A 23,927-nucleotide genomic window follows, 5' to 3' on the forward strand; every position below is an offset into this window, starting at 1 on the left:
CAATAAAAGCAGACACTAAACTGGAAAGTAGCTTTCGATCGGTTTGTGAGAGCGAGAATTAAAAGGCGCGATCTTGACAAGCTTCCTGTCGTTGTTCCAAGGAGAAGGTCGTTCGTTCCTGTGAGAGATTTCCATTTTTTTTTTCGCTCCTCGGATCTCTTTCCTCTCCCTTTCTCCGTGGCCCGGCGGATCGAAATTCTATCCCCCGCTCGATCGGCGTCCGCGCCTCCAGCGCGCAATTCCAGGTCTTCTTCTAAAACTTCTACCTTTCGGGGTCCCGAGTCCGATCCTTCTCTGCTTCTGGCGGCGCCGCAGTTACTGGGCTGCGGATGCTCTGCGTTTGGATGAGGAATTTACTGGTGCTTGGTTTCTGATTTCTCTTCGTGTAGGCTTTCCGGTTTTGTTTCCTTGTTTTGTTAGATTGCCCGGAAAAACCTTGCGACTTTCTGTATTTGTTTCCTCTTGTCTCTTTAAATTGATCGCTTTTCGAGCTGATGATGTTCGGTGTTTGAACTCTAAGAAAAAAAAATCCATTCATCTTCTTGTTCGTGTGCATTATTTGTACAGCATCTACAGTTAGGTTGACGGATTTGTTGTAAATTTGTACGGTTTTGAAATGCACAGGCATCTTTTCTAAAGAGATAAACATCGTCAAAGCACATAAATTGACCAGATTGGCGTGCTTTATTCTTCAGTATCATCCCAGACTTGTGGACGGTGAACCCAGAAGTTGAATTGCACTTCGGAAGGAAGGTTGCCTGAAACATCACTCACGACATATGCTACAGTGTTGAAGTATCCTGCATTGGGGATTTGATTTAAAGAGACTCTTACCCATTTTGCGGCAGTGTGTTCCTTCCTTGATTGTTAATTCCATAGGTCCCTCCTTTTCAAGTTACAATCTGATGATAGAGAAAACTAATGAAGTAACTCTCCATAAAGTCATTAAATTTTGAGTTAATCATTGAACTTTCTTTCTTTGCATAAATGTGGGTTGAGTACCCCTGAAATTGTTGAAACAAAGCCGCCTAAGTTTTGCATTATTTTTAGGCATTTTAATTGCTAAGTTGGCATGAATACAGATGGAGAATGGACTAATAAAATTTTAATTTATTCTCCTTGTTTGTATTCGTGCCAGTCATTTACAACTTGTTTCGGAAGTATTTTTAACAGTATTTACAAATTTATTCTTGTTGCTATTTCACAAGGTTATGTAAAATACGTATTTTGGCTATATAATTATTTTGAAAGGCAATATTATAGTCAAACGTGCAACCTGATGGGCTAGGATTTATCTCTACTGGATGAATTGTCTGGTTGTCTTGTAGCTCATGTTCTTTGAACAGTATTTACAAATCTATTGTTATTGCTATTTCACATGGTTACCAAAGTTACATATTATGTTTTCTAGAGAATCACATTCATTTTGTTATATATTCATTTTGACGGCAGTATTACAGCCAAAAATGCAATATGTTGAGCTAGAATTTTATCCTAGTGGGTGTTGTTTGATTGTCTTGTAGCTAATGTTGCATAACTTCTTTTGAAATTTTCTCATTACAATTTCTTTTATGGAAAAAAACTTAACTTCTGGCTTCAATAGATAATTTCTCCTAGTCCTAGACAAGCATGACATGTGTTGAAATAGGGTTTCCCCACTCCCATAGTCCTGCATGGACAAGTGAAATGGTCCATTATGCATTCATACTAGGAGGGGCATCCCCTGCTCCATCAATACAGTGCTAGATCCAGACTCATCTCTCCATACCATTGAGTGATGACTAACATGAGGTGGTTAGTTGAAACATGGTTTCTTGATATGCCCATAGTACCACATAGAGAAGTGCAATTGTTCATGATGCACAAATATTGATAGAACATTCCTTTTTCTCATGGATACTCATTTTGGGATGGAATGGGGGTTCTGCTCTGCTTCTGATTACAAATTGTAGAATAAGAATTACTATATTCCTTTCCGTGTCCATATGCCATAGATAAGTAAAAGACCAAAATGCATATAAAAAGAGATTTAAATTGGGGATCAAAAACATTAAACTTGTAGATCTTGCCTAGATGCTAACTTTCCTAGCAAGTAGAAGCATGAGGCAGCAGTGACCTATTTGAGTTTTGTAAAGTGGTGATTGAAATTGAAATTTCATGGTTGGGGTTTGTCATTTTGTTTTTCCTTTGGTGGAGAAATTTGGAGTCAATCCCTTTGAGTCATTTTGTTCTGTGCTGATTGATCTAGAACTTGCAGGAATGGCAACAAAAATGCAGAGTAAAAGTTACCTTCCAGGATATTGTTCCACACAGGCTGTCGAGAACACAAGTAGCTGGTTTGGTTACTATCAAGATGAAAAACCAAGTTCACATCTCTGCAGTAATTATGTACAAAGTCTGGTGAATAGGTGCTCAGAAAATGATAAAGAAATGCTAAAGCATACGATGCTTGAACATGACGTGATATTCCATAACCAGGTAGCTTGGTATTTTGTAGAAAAATAATTCTTTGGAACTGTTTTAAGAATAAACTCAGTCTAGTTTAGACTATCCTGTCTCATTTTATATCTTTAATGGCATGTATTTCATCTGTGTTTTTGAGTTGTTACATCTCATCTGTTCTTAATCGATTAAATAACCAAATTGTACTAATTATATCAAACTGTCTCAAAGCAAACTTTGTAGGTCAATTATCCTTTACCGTAGTTGATTGGGATCCTAACTTTTGTGTGATCATGTACCCATGTTTAATAACGTGGATGAGTTGCCATTAGCCTTACAAGGTCCAATTTGAAATTCATCAAAATCTTTTTCAGGTGAACTTTTGGAAGATGCTAATTTATATATTTTGTCCCTGTAATTGGTCTGATTGTATGAGCTTCTAGAAGTAAGTGCCAAAGGTCTAAAGAACATGAAATTCATCAACGTTTTTTGTGGAATATCAACCAATAATTTTTTTTTGTTGTTGTAATTTGTTAGACCTTGACAAATATGTTTACATTATTCAACAGAGTTAATGCAATTTTTCTACCATCTGCTTAAAAGTTGTCAGTTAGTCCTGCAATGTTTTGTTAGTCATTTTTATAAGAATGTGGGGGGGTTAGATGACTTTCTCTGATGTTTTTTGCATTCTGCATACATTTAAATGATCCACCTTGTTGCTCTCAAGTTCACCTATTATAATACTCAAGTTAGTTGTCACGCCCTAGAGGAGTCCCTGCCCGACAAACGGACAACATCTCCCCTGTAACAGTGACAAATGAAACCTAGATATATAGCCACTCGACTGTACAAGTATAATAATCTATAGCTCACACGGTTGGAAATAAAACATAACCACGCAGTTTAATATGCAGCCCACACGACTGAATCAACAACCATGCAGTTGTATACACAGTCCACATGCTGTAATAGAAAACAAAATAATAAACAACCCACACGACTATAACAAAAATATAGCGGAAGACATAGAAAAGCCACATAATCCAAAATGATACAATGTGTGCCGGCACGGTTTAAACACAACAAATACTGAAAACGATAAAGTAGCCACAACGCCAAACACCAAGTCCAAATCTAATTACTACAGTGCCAAAACCATAAGGAAAGCATGCAAGAAAGCAAAAGCGAAGGAAAGTTCGTTCTTAGATGTGACGTGGGATCGATAGATAGGATACTCTAAACGACTCCACAATCATCTACTACCTGCGGAAAAAGACAATACATAAATGGGGTGGTAACTGCGAGTGACTCAGCGGGTAATAGACAAGATAGTGCATGATCAATATAAAATATGGAGATTAAAGAATATAGTCACTATAGGAAAATAAGAATATGATCATATATGACATAACCATAACTGACATAATAAATGCACATATCCAATCTAGATCTAACACATACGGTATAGTGATCAGTAAACTCACTAGGAATCAATAATAGATCTGCTCGTAACACCTAAGCAACATAACTAACAACATATACATATATGATAAATGAACATGTATAAGCATGACAACCATATGCAACAATCATATTTCAAGCAAATGCAACAATCTCAAGCCAATGCAGATATATCTACAAAAGATGCATCATGCATCATATGCATATCACATGCATGCAACATGATCACTCCTGACCACCCCTCAAGACACTACGACCCCTGTGTGGCGAGTGGTCGGATTTGTGACAATTGTATTACCCTCCATATACCACTATAGAGTGGCTAAGTCAAACAGTTCGCTAAGTAGCTATCTCACTACATAACATCGGGGTGGTCCTGACTGCTGACAATGTCAGATATCACTACTCCTAAGTGGCCGGGTGGCATGACAGGATAAGCTTCACTCCAAGCTACCACTCTCCCTAAGTGGCCGAATGGGCAGCTAAAAATGACTAGCGACTCTCTTATACCACAAGGGAGACAATGATCGTCAACATGTAGTGCAATGATGAACATGATGTAAATAATCATGATAGACACAATCATCATCAATACAACAACACAATCAACATAAGTACCTCTAGTACATGATCCATCAATCACATATATCTATATGTATGGATAGGTCAAATAGGTGTCTATTAAATAGCAACATGGTACACACCCAACATGTATGCACCCTACAACATCGGTATAATTATCATGATACCTCCAATAATCACACCAGACACGTGTGCCCACCCAACATAGGTGATCCGACAGTAAGGACAGGGGACCCCCTCTGGAGGGGAGTCAACGCCACGTGGAGGTTAAAAGTTAAAAGGGTCAGCATAAGGTCCGGCTAATCGGAGAAGGGTTGGGTCGACCGGCCGAATGGGTCCGGGCGGAATCAAAGACAACCCGACGGGGAGTCAGGTTTCCGACGCTCATGGTGAACGGGGTCGCCGGGCCGAGCGGGTAGCCCGCTCGGCCGAGGCGTAAAGCATCAATGCTGTGAAGGAACACTCTCAGCCGAGCACCCTGTCGAACCGATACCTATGCCCGGTCGGACGGATGCCTGCCGAGCGGATGGACGCTCGGCTCGGGGAAAAAGAAGACAAGGACAAAGGGACATTGGGGAACATCTTCTGACAATAGGCATGTTCGACGACCAAGCCATACGCAGAATTCTACGACGGAAGGTTCTGCTGAAAGGTGCTCAGACTGTAGCAGTATAGTGTCAGGCATGCTCATCTGGTAAGCCCATACTAAGGTATGGTAAAGGACACGTGTGTTGATACAGTCTGACCTGGATGTTGTTTTGATGTTGACACTGATTTAAGTTTGAATCAGATATTAAATTAACTCAGACTAATTACTAATCAAGGTTGACTTGGTTAACCTGATTGACCTGATTGGGAAAAGTCCAAGCGAGGAGCTTGGCACGGGAAAGTCCTGGTGAGTGAAGCCAGGCAGTGGGAAAGTCCTAACTGGGATGTTAGGCATTTGGAAAGTCCTGGTGAGTGAAACCAGGCAATTGGGAAGTCCAAGTGTGGAAGCTTGGCATGTATGGTCGGAGAGGGTTCGGTAGCACGCTCTTTGGACCGTCAGGGGTGAGGACAGCAAGCTTGGAAGCTTGACTCGAGACTCACAGTTTTGGATCGGTCTGCAGACCGATCCAGTGGCACAATGGCACGGCTGATCGGTCTGCAGACCGATCCAGTTTCCTGATCGGTCAACACTCAGTAGCACACTGAGTGTATACTGATCGGTCCGGGGACCGATCAGACAGTAGCACACTGAGTGTATACTGATCGGTCCGGACCGATCGATGATCCTCGATGGCGTGAGTGGATCTTGATCGGTCTTACGGACCGATCCAGTGAGTCTGATCGGTCCCCGGACCGATCAGGCTCGATACAGATTTGCGTGAAGGGGTGAATCGGTCTTGGGACCGATCAGACAAGCACCTGATCGGTCCCCAGACCGATCAGTGACGATAAATAGAAGCGTGGATCGGTCTGCTGACCGATCCACAGTATGGCTTGTTTTGCATGCGCTTTCTCTTATTGTTTCTGATTCGCAATTGCTTTTACCTATTTCGTTTCTAACCATCTGCTGCAAGTTTTCTCGAAGTTTCAGGTTACAGATTACGATGTTGGGTGAATTCAAATTAAGGATCATTAGTAGAAGGCAACAAAAGGCTTTTGCTGTGTCTCGCTGCGGACAAACCAGTTTTGGTAGCAACGTCTCGTTTGCGATCTGCTGGCAGCCGTTTGGTCGAAATCAGCTTGACTTGTGCTGATAGGTTCAAGCTCAGAGGTACCAGTGGAAACGAGGATGCCATTGGTGGGAGCTGAGACAATCAGACAAGGAAGAAGTGTGATTGGCGACGTCGTGGACGGTTGCAGGTTTGGCAGAGATCCGTTACAGAGCAGAGAGGCATATGAAGGTGGAGAGGAGAGGCTCTCGTGACAAGGATTTCGTGTGCTCTTGCTGTGAAAAACTGTGGAGAAAAACTCTGAAGATTGAGCGCTTGTTCTTCACTGATTGTGGTGTGAGCTTCCTTTGATCATTTCATTTGAGCCACTATTGTAAGTCTTGTGCTTAATTTCTTACTGCTAAAGACTTTGTGGAGAGGCTACTCCACCGAGAAGGAGAATCCTTTAGCCGGATAGCTTCGGGGTGTGATCTACCGAAGATCAAGAGGATTCGTCCACCTTACGGACAGAGGAGTAGGGCAAGTTATCCCGAACCTCGTAAATCTCTGAGTTAGTGTCTTGTGCTTTCTTGTTTTAGTTTTCTATTTCCACTGTGCTAACAAAGTTCTTGAAGAAATTTGTGTTTAGTGTTTTCAAAGAGGCTATCCCCTCTAGCCATCTAAGGTCCCAACAAGTGGTATCAGAGCCAGGTTCTCTTCATTTCGGCTTAACAACCCGAAGAGCAAAACAATGGCCATGAAGGAGGGATTTAGCACCAACCGTCCACCTTACTTCGAAGGAGCAGATTTTCAATATTGGAAGGGCCGCATGGAGTACTACCTCAAAACCGACATAGCCATGTGGTTCTCAGTCAAGGAAGGTTTCACACCACCAAAGGATGAAGAAGGTAAGGAACTCGAGTCGTCAAAGTGGTCTACCGAACAACTCCGCAAAGCACAAGCCGATGCCAAGGCTATGGTCACCTTGCAATGTGGAATCGCCAAGGATCAACTCGTCAAGGTAGGTCCGTTCTCAAGTGCAAGAGACCTATGGAACAAACTCATCGAGCTCCAAGAGGGAACTCGAGATTCTCGGATTGCCAAGAGGGACCTATTCTTGAATCAGCTCCAAAATCTAACCATGAAGGACAATGAAACGGTGAGTGAACTTCATGGGAGATTCAAGGAGATCATCAATGGTCTCCACTCCGTGGATGAACGGGTAGAAAACCGTGACCTAGTAAGGTACGCTCTTAAATCTTTTCCTAGGAATGCCTTGTGGTCATCCATGGTAGATGCCTACAAGGTATCCAAGGATCTTTCCATTGTTAAACTAGATGAATTTTTCTGTGAGATGGAACTTCATGAGCTTGCTAACAAAGGTCAAAAAGAGAAGGGTATTGCTTTATTTGCAGGACCAAAGAGCAAGGATGGAAGAAGGAAGAAGGAAAAGAAGAAGGAAAAGGAGATTTCCTCATCCACCTCTTCTTCTGAATCTGATGATGAAAGTGGGTCATCGTCAAGTGAGATGGCGAACTTCGTAAGAAGGATTATGAGAAGAAGCCGAAGATACAAAGGAAAAGGTAAAACTAATGATCAAAATTTTGATAAATCTAATATTACATGTTATGAGTGTAGCAAGAAAGGACACATTCGGAGCGAGTGTCCGAAACTAAAGAGGAAGGAGGAACGAGCCAAAAGGAAGGAGGAAAGAGCCAAGAAGAAGAAGGCTCTCAAGGCCACTTGGGATGAGTCCTCATCAAGCTCATCGGAGGAAGAAGAGAAGATGGAAAAGAGCACTCGGCAATTGGCACTCATGGCAAGGGAAGAGTCAGAATCCGAGAGTGATGCTTCAACCGCGGCTTCATCATCTTCGGATGATGAAGAGGTAACCTCTTCTCATATAGAAAAGTGTTATAAAACTATCACTCACTTATCTACATTGCTTAAAAAGTCAAAAACAGAAAATAAATTGTTAAAAGAAGAAGTAAAAACCTTAAGGACCCTTAGGGAAGATGAGGTCGATGACCTACATCTAGAAGTCCTTGAGGATGAGAACAAGGCCTTAAAGGGTGAGGTTGAGAAACTCAAGAAAATGCTTGAGAAATTCTCAACTAGCTCTAAGACTCTAGACATGATTCTAAATGCCCAAAGGGCAGTTTACAACAAAGTCGGGTTAGGGTATCAACCCAAGGAGTCGAGTTTCATTTCTCTAATGTCTAGAACTCAAAATAGTAGATCACATGTTTCTAGAGTTCATGGAACTAGGAAAGGTATGACCAAGGCATGGGTTCCTAGGTCTTTCGTTGTAGAAGCATTAGGTCCCAAGATTTGGGTACCTAAAACCTCTATTTTTCGTGTATTGTAGGCATTGGTCGAGGGGGAGCATCTATCAACTTGGTTTGTTGATAGTGGATGCTCCAAGCACATGACTGGGAACAAATCACTGTTTACTACCATTCAAAACAAAAGTAGAGGTAATGTGTCTTTTGGTAATAATGGTAGCCTTAAGGTTGTAGGAATTGGAGACATTCATATATCCGAATGTCTTCATATCAAGAATGTCCTTCTAGTCAAGGGGTGACCTTTAATCTCCTAAGTGTCAATTGTGTGATACGGGTTACACGATTGAATTTCATTCAAGTCAATGTTTGGTTAAACACATTGACACACTTGACACGGTACTAGTAGGCACAAGGGTTGACAATATTTATCAAGTATCATTTAAAAGTGCTACTAATGCTTTGATTAAGTGTTTCATGTCGAAAGAAGAAGAGTCTTGGTTATGGCATAGAAGATTGGCACATGTAAACATGAAGAACATCTGGAAGTTGGCCAACCAAGGATTAGTGCGAGGCTTACCAAGCATCAAGTTCCACAAGACCAAACTATGTGATGCATGTCAAAAGGGTAAGCAAACAAAAGCTGTCCATAAAGGTAAAAGCAATGTAAGTACATCTACTGCTTTAGATTTATTGCACATTGACCTATTTGATTGCAGTAGTGTAATATCATTGAATGGAAGTAGATATTGTTTGGTAATCGTTGATGATTTTACTAGATACACATGGACTTTCTTCTTGAAACATAAGGATCAAACTATAGATATTTTTATTTCCTTTTGTAGAAGAACTGAAAATGAAAAATCGACAACAATTAAAACCATTAGAAGTGATCCTGGTGGCGAATTTCAAAATCATAGGTTTTAGAGTTTTGAGAAAAAGGGATATAGGCATGAGTTCTCTACTCCAAGGACCCCACAAAAAAATGGGGTTGTGGAGAGAAAGAACCGAGTCTTCAAGAGGCTGTGAAGCATGAGTACTCCCTACCAAGCTACTTATGGTCAAGTGAATACGACTTACATGCAAAACCGAATTCGATACATGGGTTTTAGGAAAGACTCTGAACTTTGGTTTGGGAAACCGCCACAATTAAACATCTTAGGGTGTTTGGTTGTAAGGTGTTCATTTTAAATACCAAGGACTATCTTGGAAAATTTTCGGCCAAGGTGATGAGGGATCCTGGTTGGGTACTGCTCACCAGTAAAGCCTATCGAGTCTACAACAATAGGACTAAATTGATTGAAGAGTCCTCGATGTAGCTTTTGAAGAAATCCCTAACTCAAATGATCAATCAAGGGCTATAGGAGAAATTGATTTGAACTTAGAAATCTAAGTTTGAATGATCGAAATGAAGAGAGTCGAAGTTGACTCGATGTTGATGAGCGAAGACAACAAAGAACTCGATCGATCCTTCGGATATTGAGTCCTTGCACGTGCTAGTGAGACCACTCGAGGCACCGTCAACACCAAGACAATCTAGGATAGCCTCTAGTCATCCCCAAGACCAAATTGTGGGAGACATTCAACAAGGGGTTAGGACTGGGTCATTCTTGAAATGAGTCTAATGAAGTCGCTTTGATTTCAGAGATTGAACCAAAATTAATTGATGAGGCATTGCGCGATCCTGATTGGATCATAGCTATGCAAGACGAGTTAGGTCAATTTGAAAGAAGAGTGTGGGACTTGGTTCCTAGACTGAAGACCACCATTATTGGAACTAAATGGGTCTTGAAAATAAGTTAAACCAAAGGAGAGGTAGTAAGAACAAGGCAAGACTAGTAGCGGGCTATAGTCAAGTTAAGGCCTCGATTATGATGAGACCTATGCTCACGTGGCACGATTGGAGTCCATTCGTTCGATGCTAGCTTTTCCGCACATGAGGTTTCAAGCTCTATCGAATGGACGTTAAATCGGCCTTCTTAAATGATTTCGTTAAAGAAGAAGTCTCGTTGAACAACCAGGGGTTTGTGAATCACCAAGCTCGAACCACGTGTTGAGCTCGAAAGCTCTTTATGGGCTAAAACAAGCACCTCGAGCTTGGTGAAAGGTTGTCGACTTATCTATTAGAAAAGGGTTTTGTAAGGGGTCAAATAGACCCAACACTATTTCTTCGTCGAGATGGTGAAAATATTTTGTAGCCCAGAGTATATGTCGATGACATAATTTGTGGCTCAAATAACAAGGGCTATTTAAATGAATTTATCACTCACATGGAAAGTGAGTTTGAAATGAGTCTTGTGGGAGAATTGACATTCTTCCTTGGACTAGAAATCAAACAAACTAGAGATGGCATTTATGTCCATCAAGCAAAATACACTCAAGAGATGCTTAAGAAATTCAAAATGAGTGATTCTAAGGAAGTATCCACTCTAATGGCGACGAGCACTCGTCTTGACAATGATGAGAGTGGAAAATCAGTTGATCTAACGCAATATAGAAGCATGATCGGTAGTCTTCTATATCTCACAGCTAGTCGACCGGACATACTCTTTGCTGTGGGCATGTGCGCTAGGTATCAAGTCTGTGCCAAGGAATCTCACTTAATTGCAGTTAAGAGAATTCTGAGATACCTTAAAGGCACAATTAGAGTAGGTCTTTGGTACCCTCGTACTGAATCATTTGACTTGATAGGTTATACCGACTCCGATTATGCTGGGTGCAAATTGGATCGGAAAAGTACGAGTGGGGGTTGCCAATTTTTAGGTTCATGTTTAGTTAGTTGGTCAAGTCGGAAGCAACATTGTGTTGCTCTCTCCACGACCGAGGCTGAATATATTGCCATGGGAGAGAGTGTATCACAATTGTTGTGGATGATACACACCCTAGAGGATTATGGACTTTCTTATAAGGGTGTACAAGTGCTATGTGACAACATTAGCACGATCAACCTAACTAAAAATCCAGTCCATCATTCTAGGACCAAGCACATTGAAGTGCGTCATCACTTCATTAGAGATCACGTAGCTAGGGGTGACATTGTGCTCACATATGTGGAGTCAAAGTCAAACCTAGCCGACATTTTCACCAAACCCCTTCCGGAGAATGAATTTAGTCATTTAAGGAGGGAGTTGGGAATGTGTTTGGCTCCTTAGGTCATTAGAACTTCACCATGATCAATGAGGACTATTAAAATGACAAGAGTAATTGGGAAACTGATTTGGGCAATTTGGGGACATCTCACACAAACGATAAGGTTTAACAAATTGTTTTTGTTTGCTAGAAATGGGGTGAGATGCTAGGAACAACCAATTTATTCAAAATGTACTATGCATCCCTTGAATAAGTAGGTTGGAGAGACATAAATTGAGTATGGGGAAGGTCATTACATAATTCATGTGTATTTGACTCCTAGATCTTACTCATATATTCCAACCAAGGAATCTTGGTTGGACTTTTGTCTAGAAATTATCTAATCATGATTGATGTGTTGATTGATACTTTGGATTGGTATCTTTAATGATAAGATGAGTTGATAATGTAAGAATAGTAATTTAGGATATATTTTGACAAATTTGAAACTAAACATGACAGGGTTGGATATTTCAGGTTTTGAAACTCTGAAATGTCTGAAACTAACTTGTAACTTAATAAAAAAAACTAGAATGTTAGGACTTTCAGAGCTTGCAATTAGGAAATGTTCTTGTTCGTAGATGTTTAGGTTCTGTATTCTGAATTTGAGAAGTTCTGAATTTTCAGAATTCTCGAGAGAAACGACTGCGAAATCAGTTGCTCGAATTCAGATATCAGAAATTTAAAGACCGATCGCTTCTCGACCGATCAGTGACTCTGATCGGTCCAGGGACCGATCAGGAGATCTCGACGCCTCTCTGTTCGATCTCCGATCGGTCCAAGGACCGATCAGCTCTCTATGGTTCGCAGGAAGGCCCCTGATCGATCCGAGCACCGATCAGAGGGTTTCCTGATCGGTCAAGGGGACCGATCAGACCTTTTTTGTGTGCGTTAAAATCGATCCTGATCGGACAGCCGTCCGATCAGATTACACTGTGCGCTACCCCTCATTAAATCCTCCTGATCTCCTCTCTTCCCGATCTACTTCTTTCTCACAACCCTAGCCGACCGACGCCCCGACGCCCCCTTCTTCCTCCCGTATTCTCGACCCATCGTCTTCTAAAAGCCGAAGGTCAAAATGGCACCGAGGTAATCTCTCGATCTCTACTTGTCTTTGGCAGCTCACGTTATCATGTTTCTTACGGTGACTGTGGTTTGTGTTTGGTGGTTTGCCCATGGCCGGTGCTCTCTCCTTGTTTCTCATTGTCCAAATGGTTAGGAAGAAACCCACTAGTGGTGAGGGTACCTCTAAGGAACCAACCGAGAAATCCAAATCCAAGTCCAAAGCTCCTGCTACCTCCCGACCTCAACCAGCTAGTTCGGGGAGATTCCCCAACCAACAATTTGAAAAATCATTTAAGGAGAGGACTTTCAAATTACTCCCTTGTCGATCTGTTGATAAGAAGTTCATGCAGGAATCTTGTCCCTCTATTTTAGAAACCATTGCCTACTACAAGCTCGATTCTTTGGTTTTTCTAGAAAGGGACATCAACTTTGATCTAGTATCTGAATTCTATAACAACCTTCATCAGACTCCTGATGGTAGTTATAGAACAAGAGTGGCTAAGCAAAACATTGATCTCGACATAATTGCCTTCTTTGGGTATTTAGGTTGTCGTTTGTGTTCGGGGACGGTGTTCTCCATCTATCCTGTTTTGCCTGAACCCGTACCTCATCCTCTTAATGTCTCTTCTGACTCAATCTATGAGTACTTCTTTGGTCATCCGAGACTGGATGGTTTAGATGAGTTAGATGACGACTTTCCTACATTTGCAGCCCTTAGACTCTCTGCTCCTGACTACATTCTTTTCAAAATTGTCACACAATGTCTTCTACCTATCACCTCTAAACCGTTGGCAGAAATTCGACCATATCACTGTCTGATGCTTTATGGGTTACGTCGACGTCTAGATTTTGATATTATGTCGAGTGTCTATATGTCTATCATATCCCATAGTGAACCGAGCGGCGACAACATCTATATGCCTTTTGGGCATATAATTACTGATTGGCTCGAGTCCATGGGTATTGACGTCTCTAGGGGGAGGATAGTGAAGATGGTCAGGCAGGATTGTCGACTTGGGAAACGTGCGTTTTCCAAGTCCGGAATCCTAAGTCAGGATGGGCCGGTTAGGTGGAAGGATGGGAGGGCACTGGGTGAGCTACCACTTCCACGACAGGTTGCTCGTCCTCCTGCTGCTGCTGCATATGGCGAGGAGGATCCAGATCTGCGCTGGCAGATCGCTGAGCTGGAGAGCCGGTTTGACCGCCACGAGGAGATGGTGGCTGCAGAGTTCGATGGCCTGCGCCTCCAGATTGATCAGCGCTTCGATACTCTACAGAGACAGCAGTTGGCGACACATCAGGCATTTCTAGGATGGATGGCCGGCCATCCACCTCCTCAGCACTCTGCGGGCGAGCTACCCTCAGGCAGCAGCATGCCTCTTCAGGATTCCACTCTTCCAGCTGATGCTGCAGATGATCCTCTTGATGAGGATGTTGGCTGACATTCTCTATGTTTTGATTGTTTTGTTGATACTATGTCTTTGATACATTTATCTGAACTAGATGTTAGCTGTGTTTCTTATATTCATGCTATTTATGATGCTTCACTATTCATGATACACTTATGATGTTTCATATGCCATTGTTTTTCATATACCATGTTTTTTTTGTGAGGCGTTATTGGTTAAAAGGGGGGGTGCTTGTCAGTCTTATTCATTATTTTACACCTTTTCGGTGTTTGACAAAGGGGGAGAAAATAATTAAGTTTAGAGATGATTTGACCTCTTTGAATCAATAAAGGAAAAAAGAGAAAGTAACTGAATTATATCCATCTTAGGGGGAGATCTTAATTTCCCTGAAATTATGGATATGAGAATTTTTCTGATCTAAACTTAAATTGTGTTGTCAAACAACAAAAAGGGGGAGATTGTTGATACAGTCTGACCTGGATGTTGTTTTGATGTTGACACTGATTTAAGTTTGAATCAGATATTAAATTAACTCAGACTAATTACTAATCAAGGTTGACTTGGTTAACCTGATTGACCTGATTGGGAAAAGTCCAAGCGAGGAGCTTGGCACGGGAAAGTCCTGGTGAGTGAAGCCAGGCAGTGGAAAAGTCCTAACTGGGATGTTAGGCATTTGGAAAGTCCTGGTGAGTGAAACCAGGCAATTGGGAAGTCCAAGTGTGGAAGCTTGGCATGTATGGTCGGAGAGGGTTCGGTAGCACGCTCTCTGGACCGTCAGGGGTGAGGACAGCAAGCTTGGAAGCTTGACTCGAGACTGCGATTTTGGATCGGTCTGGGACCGATCGGTGCATAACGGTGATCGGTGCAGATCCGGTTTCTGATCGGTCAGGGGACCGATCGAACACTCGAGTGTATCTTGTCGGTCGTCCGGGACCGATCGATAACTTCGATGCGAGTGTATCTTGTCGATCGGGACCGATCGGATGATCCTCGATGGCGGTGGATCCGTCGGTCTTACGGACCGATCCGGTGAAGTCTGATCGGTCCACGGACCGATCAGGTCGCTACCAGATTTGCGTGAAGGGGTGGATCGGTCTTGGGACCGATCGACAGCACCGATCGGTCCCGGCCGATCGGTGACGATAAATAAAGCGTGGATCGGTCTCACGACCGATCCACGATGATTTGTTTTCGTGCGCTTTCTCTTATTGTTTCGATTCGCAATTGCTTTTACCTATTTCGTTTCTAACCATCTGCTGCAAGTTTTCTCGAAGTTTCAGGTTACAGATTACGATGTTGGGTGAATTCAAATTAAGGATCATTAGTAGAAGGCAACAAAAAGCTTTTGCTGTGTCTCGCTGCAGACAAACCAGTTTTGGTAGCAACGTCTCGTTTGCGATCTGCTGGCAGCCGTTTGGTCGAAATCAGCTTGACTTGTGCTGATAGGTTCAAGCTCAGAGGTACCAGTGGAAACGAGGATGCCATTGGTGGGAGCTGAGACAATCAGACAAGGAAGAAGTGTGATTGGCGACGTCGTGGACGGTTGCAGGGATTTGCAGGGATTTGCTGCAGGTTTGGCAGAGATCCGTTACAGAGCAGAGAGGCATATGAAGGTGGAGAGGAGAGGCTCTCGTGACAAGGATTTCGTGTGCTCTTGCTGTGAAAAACTGTGGAGAAAAACTCTCTGGAAGATTGAAGCAGTGTGCTTGTTCTTCGCTGATTGTGGCTGTGAGCTTCCTTTGATCATTTCATTTGAGCCACTACTGTAAGTCTTGTGCTTAATTTCTTACTGCTGTTAAAGACTTTGTGGAGAGGTTACTCCACCGAGAAGGAGAATCCTTTAGCCGGATAGCTTCCGGGGTGTGATCTACCGAAAGATCAAGAGGATTCGTCCACCTTACGGACACGCCGAGGAGTAGGGGCAAGTTATCCCCGAACCTCGTAAATCTCTGAGTTAGTGTGCTGTGCTTTCTTGTTTTAGTTTTCTATTTCCGCTGTGCTAACAAAGTTCTTGAAGAAATTTGTGTTTAGTGTTTTTCAAAGAGGCTATTCACCCCCCTCTAGCCATCTAAGGTCCCAACAACGTGTACGCCTCGATAGGTGTGCATAAGCCTCCCCATAGCTCTATATAAGAGCCCTGACTTCGCCGGAGGTACGAGATCTCTCATCTTTAAAGCCACTTCATCGTTTTCTTCTTGCCTGACTTGAGCGTCGGAGGGTCGTCGCCGGGAACCCCTTCCCGGCCCGACTTCCTTGCAGGTTCGCCGGAGATTCGTTCAGCCAGTCGAAGATAGCGGAGAGCGCTACGTCCCCAGCGTCCATCGACTCAGCGTTCGGACAAGATCAATAGGTATAATCGATATGATTCCTCTGATAATACACACTAGACATGTGTGCACACACAAAATAGGTGTAATCAATATGATTCCTCCAACAGTACACACCAAACACGTGTGCACACAACATGCAAATGGACAGTCAACAAGGTAACTCCTACAATACAAACTAATCATGTGTATACTCAACATCATATGCATAATCAGTATATTTACTCAGTTAACAAGATATCCCCTACAGTACATACTCTACATGTGCATGTACAATAGAGTATAGATATCCAAAGTCAAAACTATATATGAAGTAATTAGATCATCTCTAAGGTTAAGCAAATAAGTATCAAGAAGAATAACAACAAATAGATTTAAAGTAAAGTAACCTAATTCATCAATAAAAAATAACCATGCTTTAAGTTCAATGAACTGAAGAGGCCAAGGAAGAAGTACCTGCCTTTATCTGTCGATCATGTTAAACAATTCCACATCAAGACGCTTGTGTCAAATCAATGTCTTGCAAATTACATGATGTACAGTTTATCTAATCACATATGCAACAACTAGCTAAACTCAAAACCCAAACTAATTTGGGGAAACCCTAATCGAGCGATCATTAATTAACCCTAATTAATGATTAACTTCGATTAATCCCAATTTCCTTAATTAAATCCGATTTATTCCATCATTAACCCTAATCTAATCCATCCCAATGTTTAGATTAGGTTTAACCCAACATCCATCGTAATTGAATCAATCGGATAACAAATCCATCTTTTAAAACACTCCACAACTAATAATCAATCCAATGATCCTTAATAACGATCATGAACTCATCAAACTCAACCATTAATTACCCTTTCATCAATTGATCCATATGTGGAACTCCACCTAATTAAATCACAACATCAATTTAATACAGAAGTGGAACAAATTCTCTATTAATCAAACACTGATAAGATCTTACCTTAATGTGATTTATTGCTGCTTAGTGGAGGAAATTCAGGTGCAGCTGTGAGGATATAGACCATTGAGCTCGGATCGCAAGAAGAACTCCCTCCTAGTCGGTTGGAGAATTAGGATTTGGCTAGCATGACTACGGGAAAGAGACGGATGAGTGAAAGAGCTTTAGATCTAACTCCCTACTGTAGATTAACGTGATTTGATGAAGAGGACAATGTGAAATCCGACGAAGTGATCGGGTCCCTCCTCCAGTCTCAGACCGATCGGGTGCTCCAATACATTGGATTATAGCGATGCCGCCAAGCCGAGCTCTGAGTAGGATGGTGATCGTGAGGAATGATGGATGAGAGGATGCTAGGGCACAAGACAGAAATGCGACCGAAAAACTCATTGCCCTCTCTCTCCTAGGGCGACGACATTAGACATTGGAAGAGGGCGACGTCCAGCGATGGCGACAGGGCGGTGGATCCAAACTAGGGCATGACCCAAAGGAGGACTCGGATGCTTGACATCCGACGAGCACCTGGTGTCCGCGACCTGGAGAGGGGAGATCGGGTGGCGCTCGGGCGGCTGGCGACTGTTGCTGGGTTGTGGCGGTCAACGACCACGCAGAGAGGAGAAGGGAGAGGGGATCAAGAGAGTTTGGTCGGAAATGAGAGGAAAAGAAAAGAAAACAAGCTTTATAATCAGACTTAGGTTTAATTAATTAAATCCTAAGTTAATTTCTCAATCAACTTTCACCTAATGGTTATTCTAAACAGGACTCCTCCAAGCCTAATCATTTCATCCCTTTAAACTTGTCACACAGACTCCAATTAAATCTCGAAAAATCTCTAAAAATTTCTAAAAACTCCAATAAGGTTATTTTTCTAATAACACTTATTATTTATTTGTCGTATTTTACGTTAGTACCACATCATAATTGTGGACTGACAAGGGAGTTTTGGAGGCTTAGATCAGTGAACTAATGCTAATTTGGCCTTAAGGATTTTGAACTAATGGTTATCAGTAATAAGTTAATGTCCCAATTCTCTCATCTGGGTAGGTGGTGACATTTTGGCATCATACTAGACCAAATCCTAAGAATGTGGGAGTAGAGCCGTCAATTTAGGTTGGGCCTGTCGGGTTAGCCCGCCCCGCCAAAGCAATTAAGCGGGTTGGGTTGGAATTTTATCAACCCAAGCCCGCCGTGGGCCGACCCGCCTAGGCCCGCGACCCGTGCGGTTCGGCCCGCGACGGGCTTGGGTTGACCTGCAGGTTGAGAAACACATGTCTGTGGACGTGGAGGACATGATACGATTTAAGATATGAAAGTTTTTCTAGCTGGCTATCGACTTTATTGATCATGAGATTGAGGTCATAGATGGTTGAATCTTTTTCAGCTTGAAGCATTGAAATTTGCTTCTACTGGTCAACAATTATCTTGCATAGCCCACAATCCATCTATCTCACCCTTCGCTGTTTTGATCTTCCTAATTGTCTCTTGCAAACCATCAATCTCTTCTTCAAGCAATGTTTTTTTGTGAATTTATCTTAAGCTGCAATTTTTCATTCTCCTTTTAAAGGTTGTATATCAAGCTGCAGAAGCTTGTCGAAGATATGAAAGTTTTTTTTTTTAAAAATTTTTATGGGCCCGTGAGTTGACACGCCAAACCCGCAATCCGCCTTCAATTGGGTTGAATTGGAGATTTTCCAACCCGCCAAGTTTGACGGGTTGGCCCGCCCCACCCAGCCAAATGGTTGGTCCGCTATGGGCCGACCTGTCTCGCCACGGGTCGGCCAGCTTGACAGCTCTATTTGGGAGCCCTATTAGAAATAATTCTGGATTATCAACTGGAAGTTGGGTTATATTGAGGATGTCAAACATTAAATAGAGGATGTTGCCACACTCTAATTGAGTTCCACATGATACATTATGGGCTAATGAAGAATATAGTGAACTAACATTTACTTGATTTTAGCATTTTGAACTAGATTTTAAGCCTAATAAGTCAATTGGTCAGGTCTCCCATATAGCTGTTGTGACATTTATGCTGTCTTCTAACTTATGGTGTTTCACTTATATCTCAGGTGTATGAACTTCATCGTCTCTATAAAACACAGAAGGACCTTATGACCAAGTTTCAAACTAGAGGACTCTATGGATCATCTATTGTTGCAGAAGCATCACTTTCAAACTCTTTTACATCTCAAATGCAATCTGAGTGCCTTGAAAAGAGATCACAGACATCCCATCATGTAGGAAACAACAGCTATGGAAAGACAGTTCTTGCTTGTAATGATAGATTCCACTTTTGTTTCACTAGGGAAGATAGTGTTCAATCTCATCCCAATCCATTACTGAATGGAGATTCTGAAAAGGACAGCAAGGAACTAGGCCCTAAGAAGCAGAAAAAGTTTGACCTTCACCTTCCAGCTCATGTATATATAGACATTGAAGATACTGATGAATCAGATCAGAAAATATTTTCTGTGCTTCCATACACTCCTAGTATTATTCCCAAGAATGCAACTTACTCTTTCTCCAATGAGAATGATGCAAAACTAACTATAGGGAGTATTCATAAAGAAGATCAGCGCGTATCGAACTTGCTTACGCAGATCAACATATCAACCTGCAGCATGATTGATTTAAATAAGCCTGCAAAAGGTGTAAATTCAGAAGGACCTTCAAACTCACGATCTCTTCACTTGCTTGGCTTGAAGACACACAGTGAATCAAATGAAATGCACCATTCATCTGTGAGATCAAGTACTAGTATCAGTGACAGGCATTGTGTTCAACAGATTTCATCAGATTACTTGTATACAGATGTACTTCCAAAAAGAGAATGGCCTTTGTGTAGACTTGAATGCGGTAATGCATTGATCCCGTAAACTTGTCTACTTTGATGTTCATAACTTGATCTATACCTTACCATCTATAAATCCATTGTATATGATGGCTGCATTTCAGTCGGTTGTTAAATATAACGATGTTTTTCTCTTTAGTTTAGATGCTAATTATCATGCATTTGATTGAATGGGTGTCTAAAATAAACTCTTAAAGCATAATTGTTGTTTCTTCTCATAATCTCAGTTTATCATTGCTTACAAACTATAATTTTTGTTGGAACCAATGTAACTTGGATAAATGATGAATATATACTAGCATCTTATATCATGGAATAATGTCTATCGGGCATTGCTTCCCATCCTTGTTGAATTATGTGGCATAAAGAGATGAATCAGGACATGTCACAAGAGGTAAGCCGTAACCAAGCTTTAGTTTTTATGCTTCTATGTTCTATGTGTGGTTTATTTTTTTTTAGCATGCAAAATTTATCAACAAAAGCTATATGACAGTTGGGCCATTATCCAAGTTACAAATATTCATATTTTGTTAGAAGAAATACCAGGAAAAACTTGGATATATTTAACTTGTTCATGATTGGTTGAAAGAAAATTGAGAAAGGAAACACGTCATAATCAACCAGAATAGAGAAATATCAACACAACATTTAACTTGTAAATTCAAGTCTATCTTTTCTGTTATTTTCAATATCATTTGTGTCTCAATGTATTTTGAAACATTTCCTCTAATATTGGGATTGCTTATTCTTTGCACTTGATTCAAACTATGATCTTCTCCTTATTTATGCAGGTAAAAGTAGCAGTTCTGTGGATTTTCTTGCTCGAACCTCTGCTAACAGTAACACCCCAACAGTGATGCATGGGAATTTGCAGTTGAACACTAACACACATAGAAATAATCAAACTCTTCCATTTTCTCATTGCCCAGAGAAATGGTCCGGACAAAAGCTATAAGCCAGAGTCACTCACTTCAATAGCTCGGTGCCTGCTTCTGTCACAACTCCGCAGGCTAGTTTAATCAGTCATGCACCTACATTTGTTTCATCTTGGGCAAAACCTTCAACAAGCACGAATGACAAGTCATCTGTAGTTCAAGCTCTTCCTTCTTTTCGTCCATCATCAAATCCTAGTAATGAGAGTTTGTCTATCGCCAATCAATTTCCTATCACTTGCGAAAAGAGTGGGAGTTCTAGGAACTCAATCACAGGCCTCAAACATGGTATTTGGGTCTCTCGCACAAATTTTTTTTGCCATGGTACTCATCATTGTTCTGATGCCACACATCTAAAGCACAACTATGTTAAACAAGACCAGAATGATCATCATAATCAAACTCTTCACAACAATCTACCAAAGGATGATCAGAATGGTTACCTGAGAAGGGACTTGGAAACCTCAATGAATATAAACCTAAATCAAGCATATCAGGATGTCACTGAAGACAATCATTCTGTCAGAGTGGATACCTGTGATCATCTTGCCGAGAGCAAATACGGTAAATTGTCATTGCCATCATGGCTCAACAATAGAACATATTTTGGCGAGTCCAATGATTTTAAGCAGCTTGCTACCAAGGTAGATTATAGCTTCTTGAATAGACGTGTGCAACTCAGTTCAAGGACACATGCTGTTACTCCAGAAGTCGAGAGGGTAGAGGAGAGATTAATTTCTCCGGGTAAGGAAGAACATCTAAACAACAGTACAAAGATCTTGAAAAATGATGACAACATGATTCTTACAGACTTGGACTTTGTGACGGAGAAAAAGACTCACATCCGTGATTTGTATAGTGCAATATGTGATGGAAAGAACATAGAAAGGGTTAGGAATCACATTAATTTGAATGTTGAGTTTCCATGTGTAGCTCATCCTAGGCTATCAGAGGAACTCCATGATTGTGAGGTAGTGACTTCGTCGCACTCTTCCCCAACCTTCTCTGCAAAAACTAATGTCATCAATTTGGAAACACCGATATCTCAATCTGAAATGGGCAGCTTAAATCAGCATAACCATATTCCATCATGCAAGAAAGATGCTTCAGAAGAACTGGTCCATTCTGGCAATACACTTCAATTGGCTGCCCAGAACTTAATTGATCTCTCCAGGGATTGGCGTTATTGCTCGGACAGGATCACTCCTAACATGTTAGCAAAACCTGCATATGACACCTTGTCATGGCTTGCAGAGGTTGTTGCATCCTGCAGTGCAGAAAATCCAAATCTGATATCCGATGGCGTAGATTGCAGCACTCAATCTTCAGGCGATGATGATATTGATATATTTGAGGCCATGACTCTAAATTTGAAAGAGATTAAGATGGATCAGTCTCAGCGCAAGGAAATCAACAACAAAGATGACAAAGAAGACACGGAAGATACTGGAGCAGCCTCCATGCTTTTCACAAAGCCTCGGCGCGGCCAGGCAAGAAAGAGAAGGCAGAGAAGGGACTTCCAGAACGATATCCTCCCCAGCCTCACATCATTGTCAAGGTACGAAGTGACCGAGGATCTTCAAAACATCAGTGAGATGATGAAAGCATCAGGTAGGCCTTGGCAGACAAGCTCAACAAGAAGAAACAAATGCAGAAATGGAATGAAGTCTCAAACAAGTAGGCAACCCAGAGATTTAACCATCACCATTGGGGAGGTTCAGGCCAGTGAAAGCAGTATGATTGGATGGGGGAGGACAACAAGCCAACTTCGTCGACAAAGTTGCCCACCTGGTGCTCTCCCTGCTTCAACATGAAAAGAGCACCATGCTTGCATTCAATTATACAAGTTATCACATTGATCGATATCGTTTATATGGGATACTGTCACACTGCATTATAAATTTTGCATTTCTAGCTCAAGGAGAAGAGTGAGAATGAAGCTTACGCATCAGAATTGATTCAGTAGATATTGTGAAGTCTCAAGTCAATCTGTTTGTAGACACTGCTAAGAATTTGTCAAGCTAAGCTCTCACTATGAACTGGTGATATATGAACAGGACGTATCGGGTATATGACAACTCGATCCCTTGACGCCGGAGATCACATTTGGACTCAATCAAAATGGGCCGGCCCAGCAGCTGTGCTTGTGTGCATCAATGGCCATTTACCAGTGAAATTTTTTAACTTCAAATATTTTATACATCTTATATTTTCAAAAATAAATAAATATTTGACTTATTTTTTATTATTTATTAATAAATTTTGACAATAATTTCAATTTCCTTTTGGCTTGCTCTGTAGCACCAATTAATTCAATCATTATCAAAGCAAAAAGTTCACATAACAAAAAGACAATTTCTTGCCAATTGCATCATTAAATAATTGCTTAATTTCACTATACTACAATTAATGTTTCATTTTAAAAATATTAAAAATACTATTTGTTATATTTATTATAAAAAACAAATTATTTTTTAAGAGCATTTGTTTGTTGCATCGTTATGGAAACAAGAAGATAAGTCAGAGATGTTCACGAAGGCATTGAGCGGTCTCTATTTTGAGACCACGAAAGGGACAACCATGATTGCACCATGCTTACTTGCTTCTACCTCAAATACTCTTCTTCTGTTTTGTAATCTTAGCTAAAAAATTAAACTAATTCATAAATTAGCAAGATTTTGTGGATATTATATATACTAATTCTGAAGATAGAAGATCGATCCAATCAATTTTTTTTTTTTACTAATTACTAAGTTAAATTCGAAAAGTATAAATGTGTCATAGAAAGATAGCCCACATCAAACACCGTAGGCATATGAGGTGTTTTGCATGAGTTTTAAATT

General features: G+C 41.3%; 1 protein-coding gene across 9 annotated transcripts; it reads left to right on the forward strand.

The window, feature by feature from the left end:
- Nucleotides 1-36: 36 nt before the first annotated feature.
- On the forward strand, nucleotides 37-23,256 carry LOC122023856. Of its 9 annotated transcripts, none has more exons than XM_042582243.1 (5): nucleotides 37-245; nucleotides 625-926; nucleotides 2,258-2,478; nucleotides 19,371-20,157; nucleotides 20,944-23,256. In XM_042582243.1, exon 5 carries the CDS (start codon nucleotides 21,552-21,554, stop codon nucleotides 22,896-22,898), a length of 1,347 nt encoding a protein of 448 aa, XP_042438177.1. In that variant the 5' UTR covers nucleotides 37-245; nucleotides 625-926; nucleotides 2,258-2,478; nucleotides 19,371-20,157; nucleotides 20,944-21,551; the 3' UTR covers nucleotides 22,899-23,256. The 9 variants fall into 9 exon arrangements, with proteins under 9 accessions (XP_042438177.1, XP_042438179.1, XP_042438180.1 ...); XM_042582245.1 differs by having other exon boundaries at nucleotides 625-879; XM_042582246.1 differs by having other exon boundaries at nucleotides 625-753.
- The last annotated feature ends 671 nt before the right edge of the window (nucleotides 23,257-23,927 follow it).

The sequence above is a fragment of the Zingiber officinale genome, chromosome 9B (genome assembly GCF_018446385.1).
Source record: "Zingiber officinale cultivar Zhangliang chromosome 9B, Zo_v1.1, whole genome shotgun sequence".
NCBI classification, from domain to species: Eukaryota; Viridiplantae; Streptophyta; class Magnoliopsida; order Zingiberales; family Zingiberaceae; genus Zingiber; species Zingiber officinale.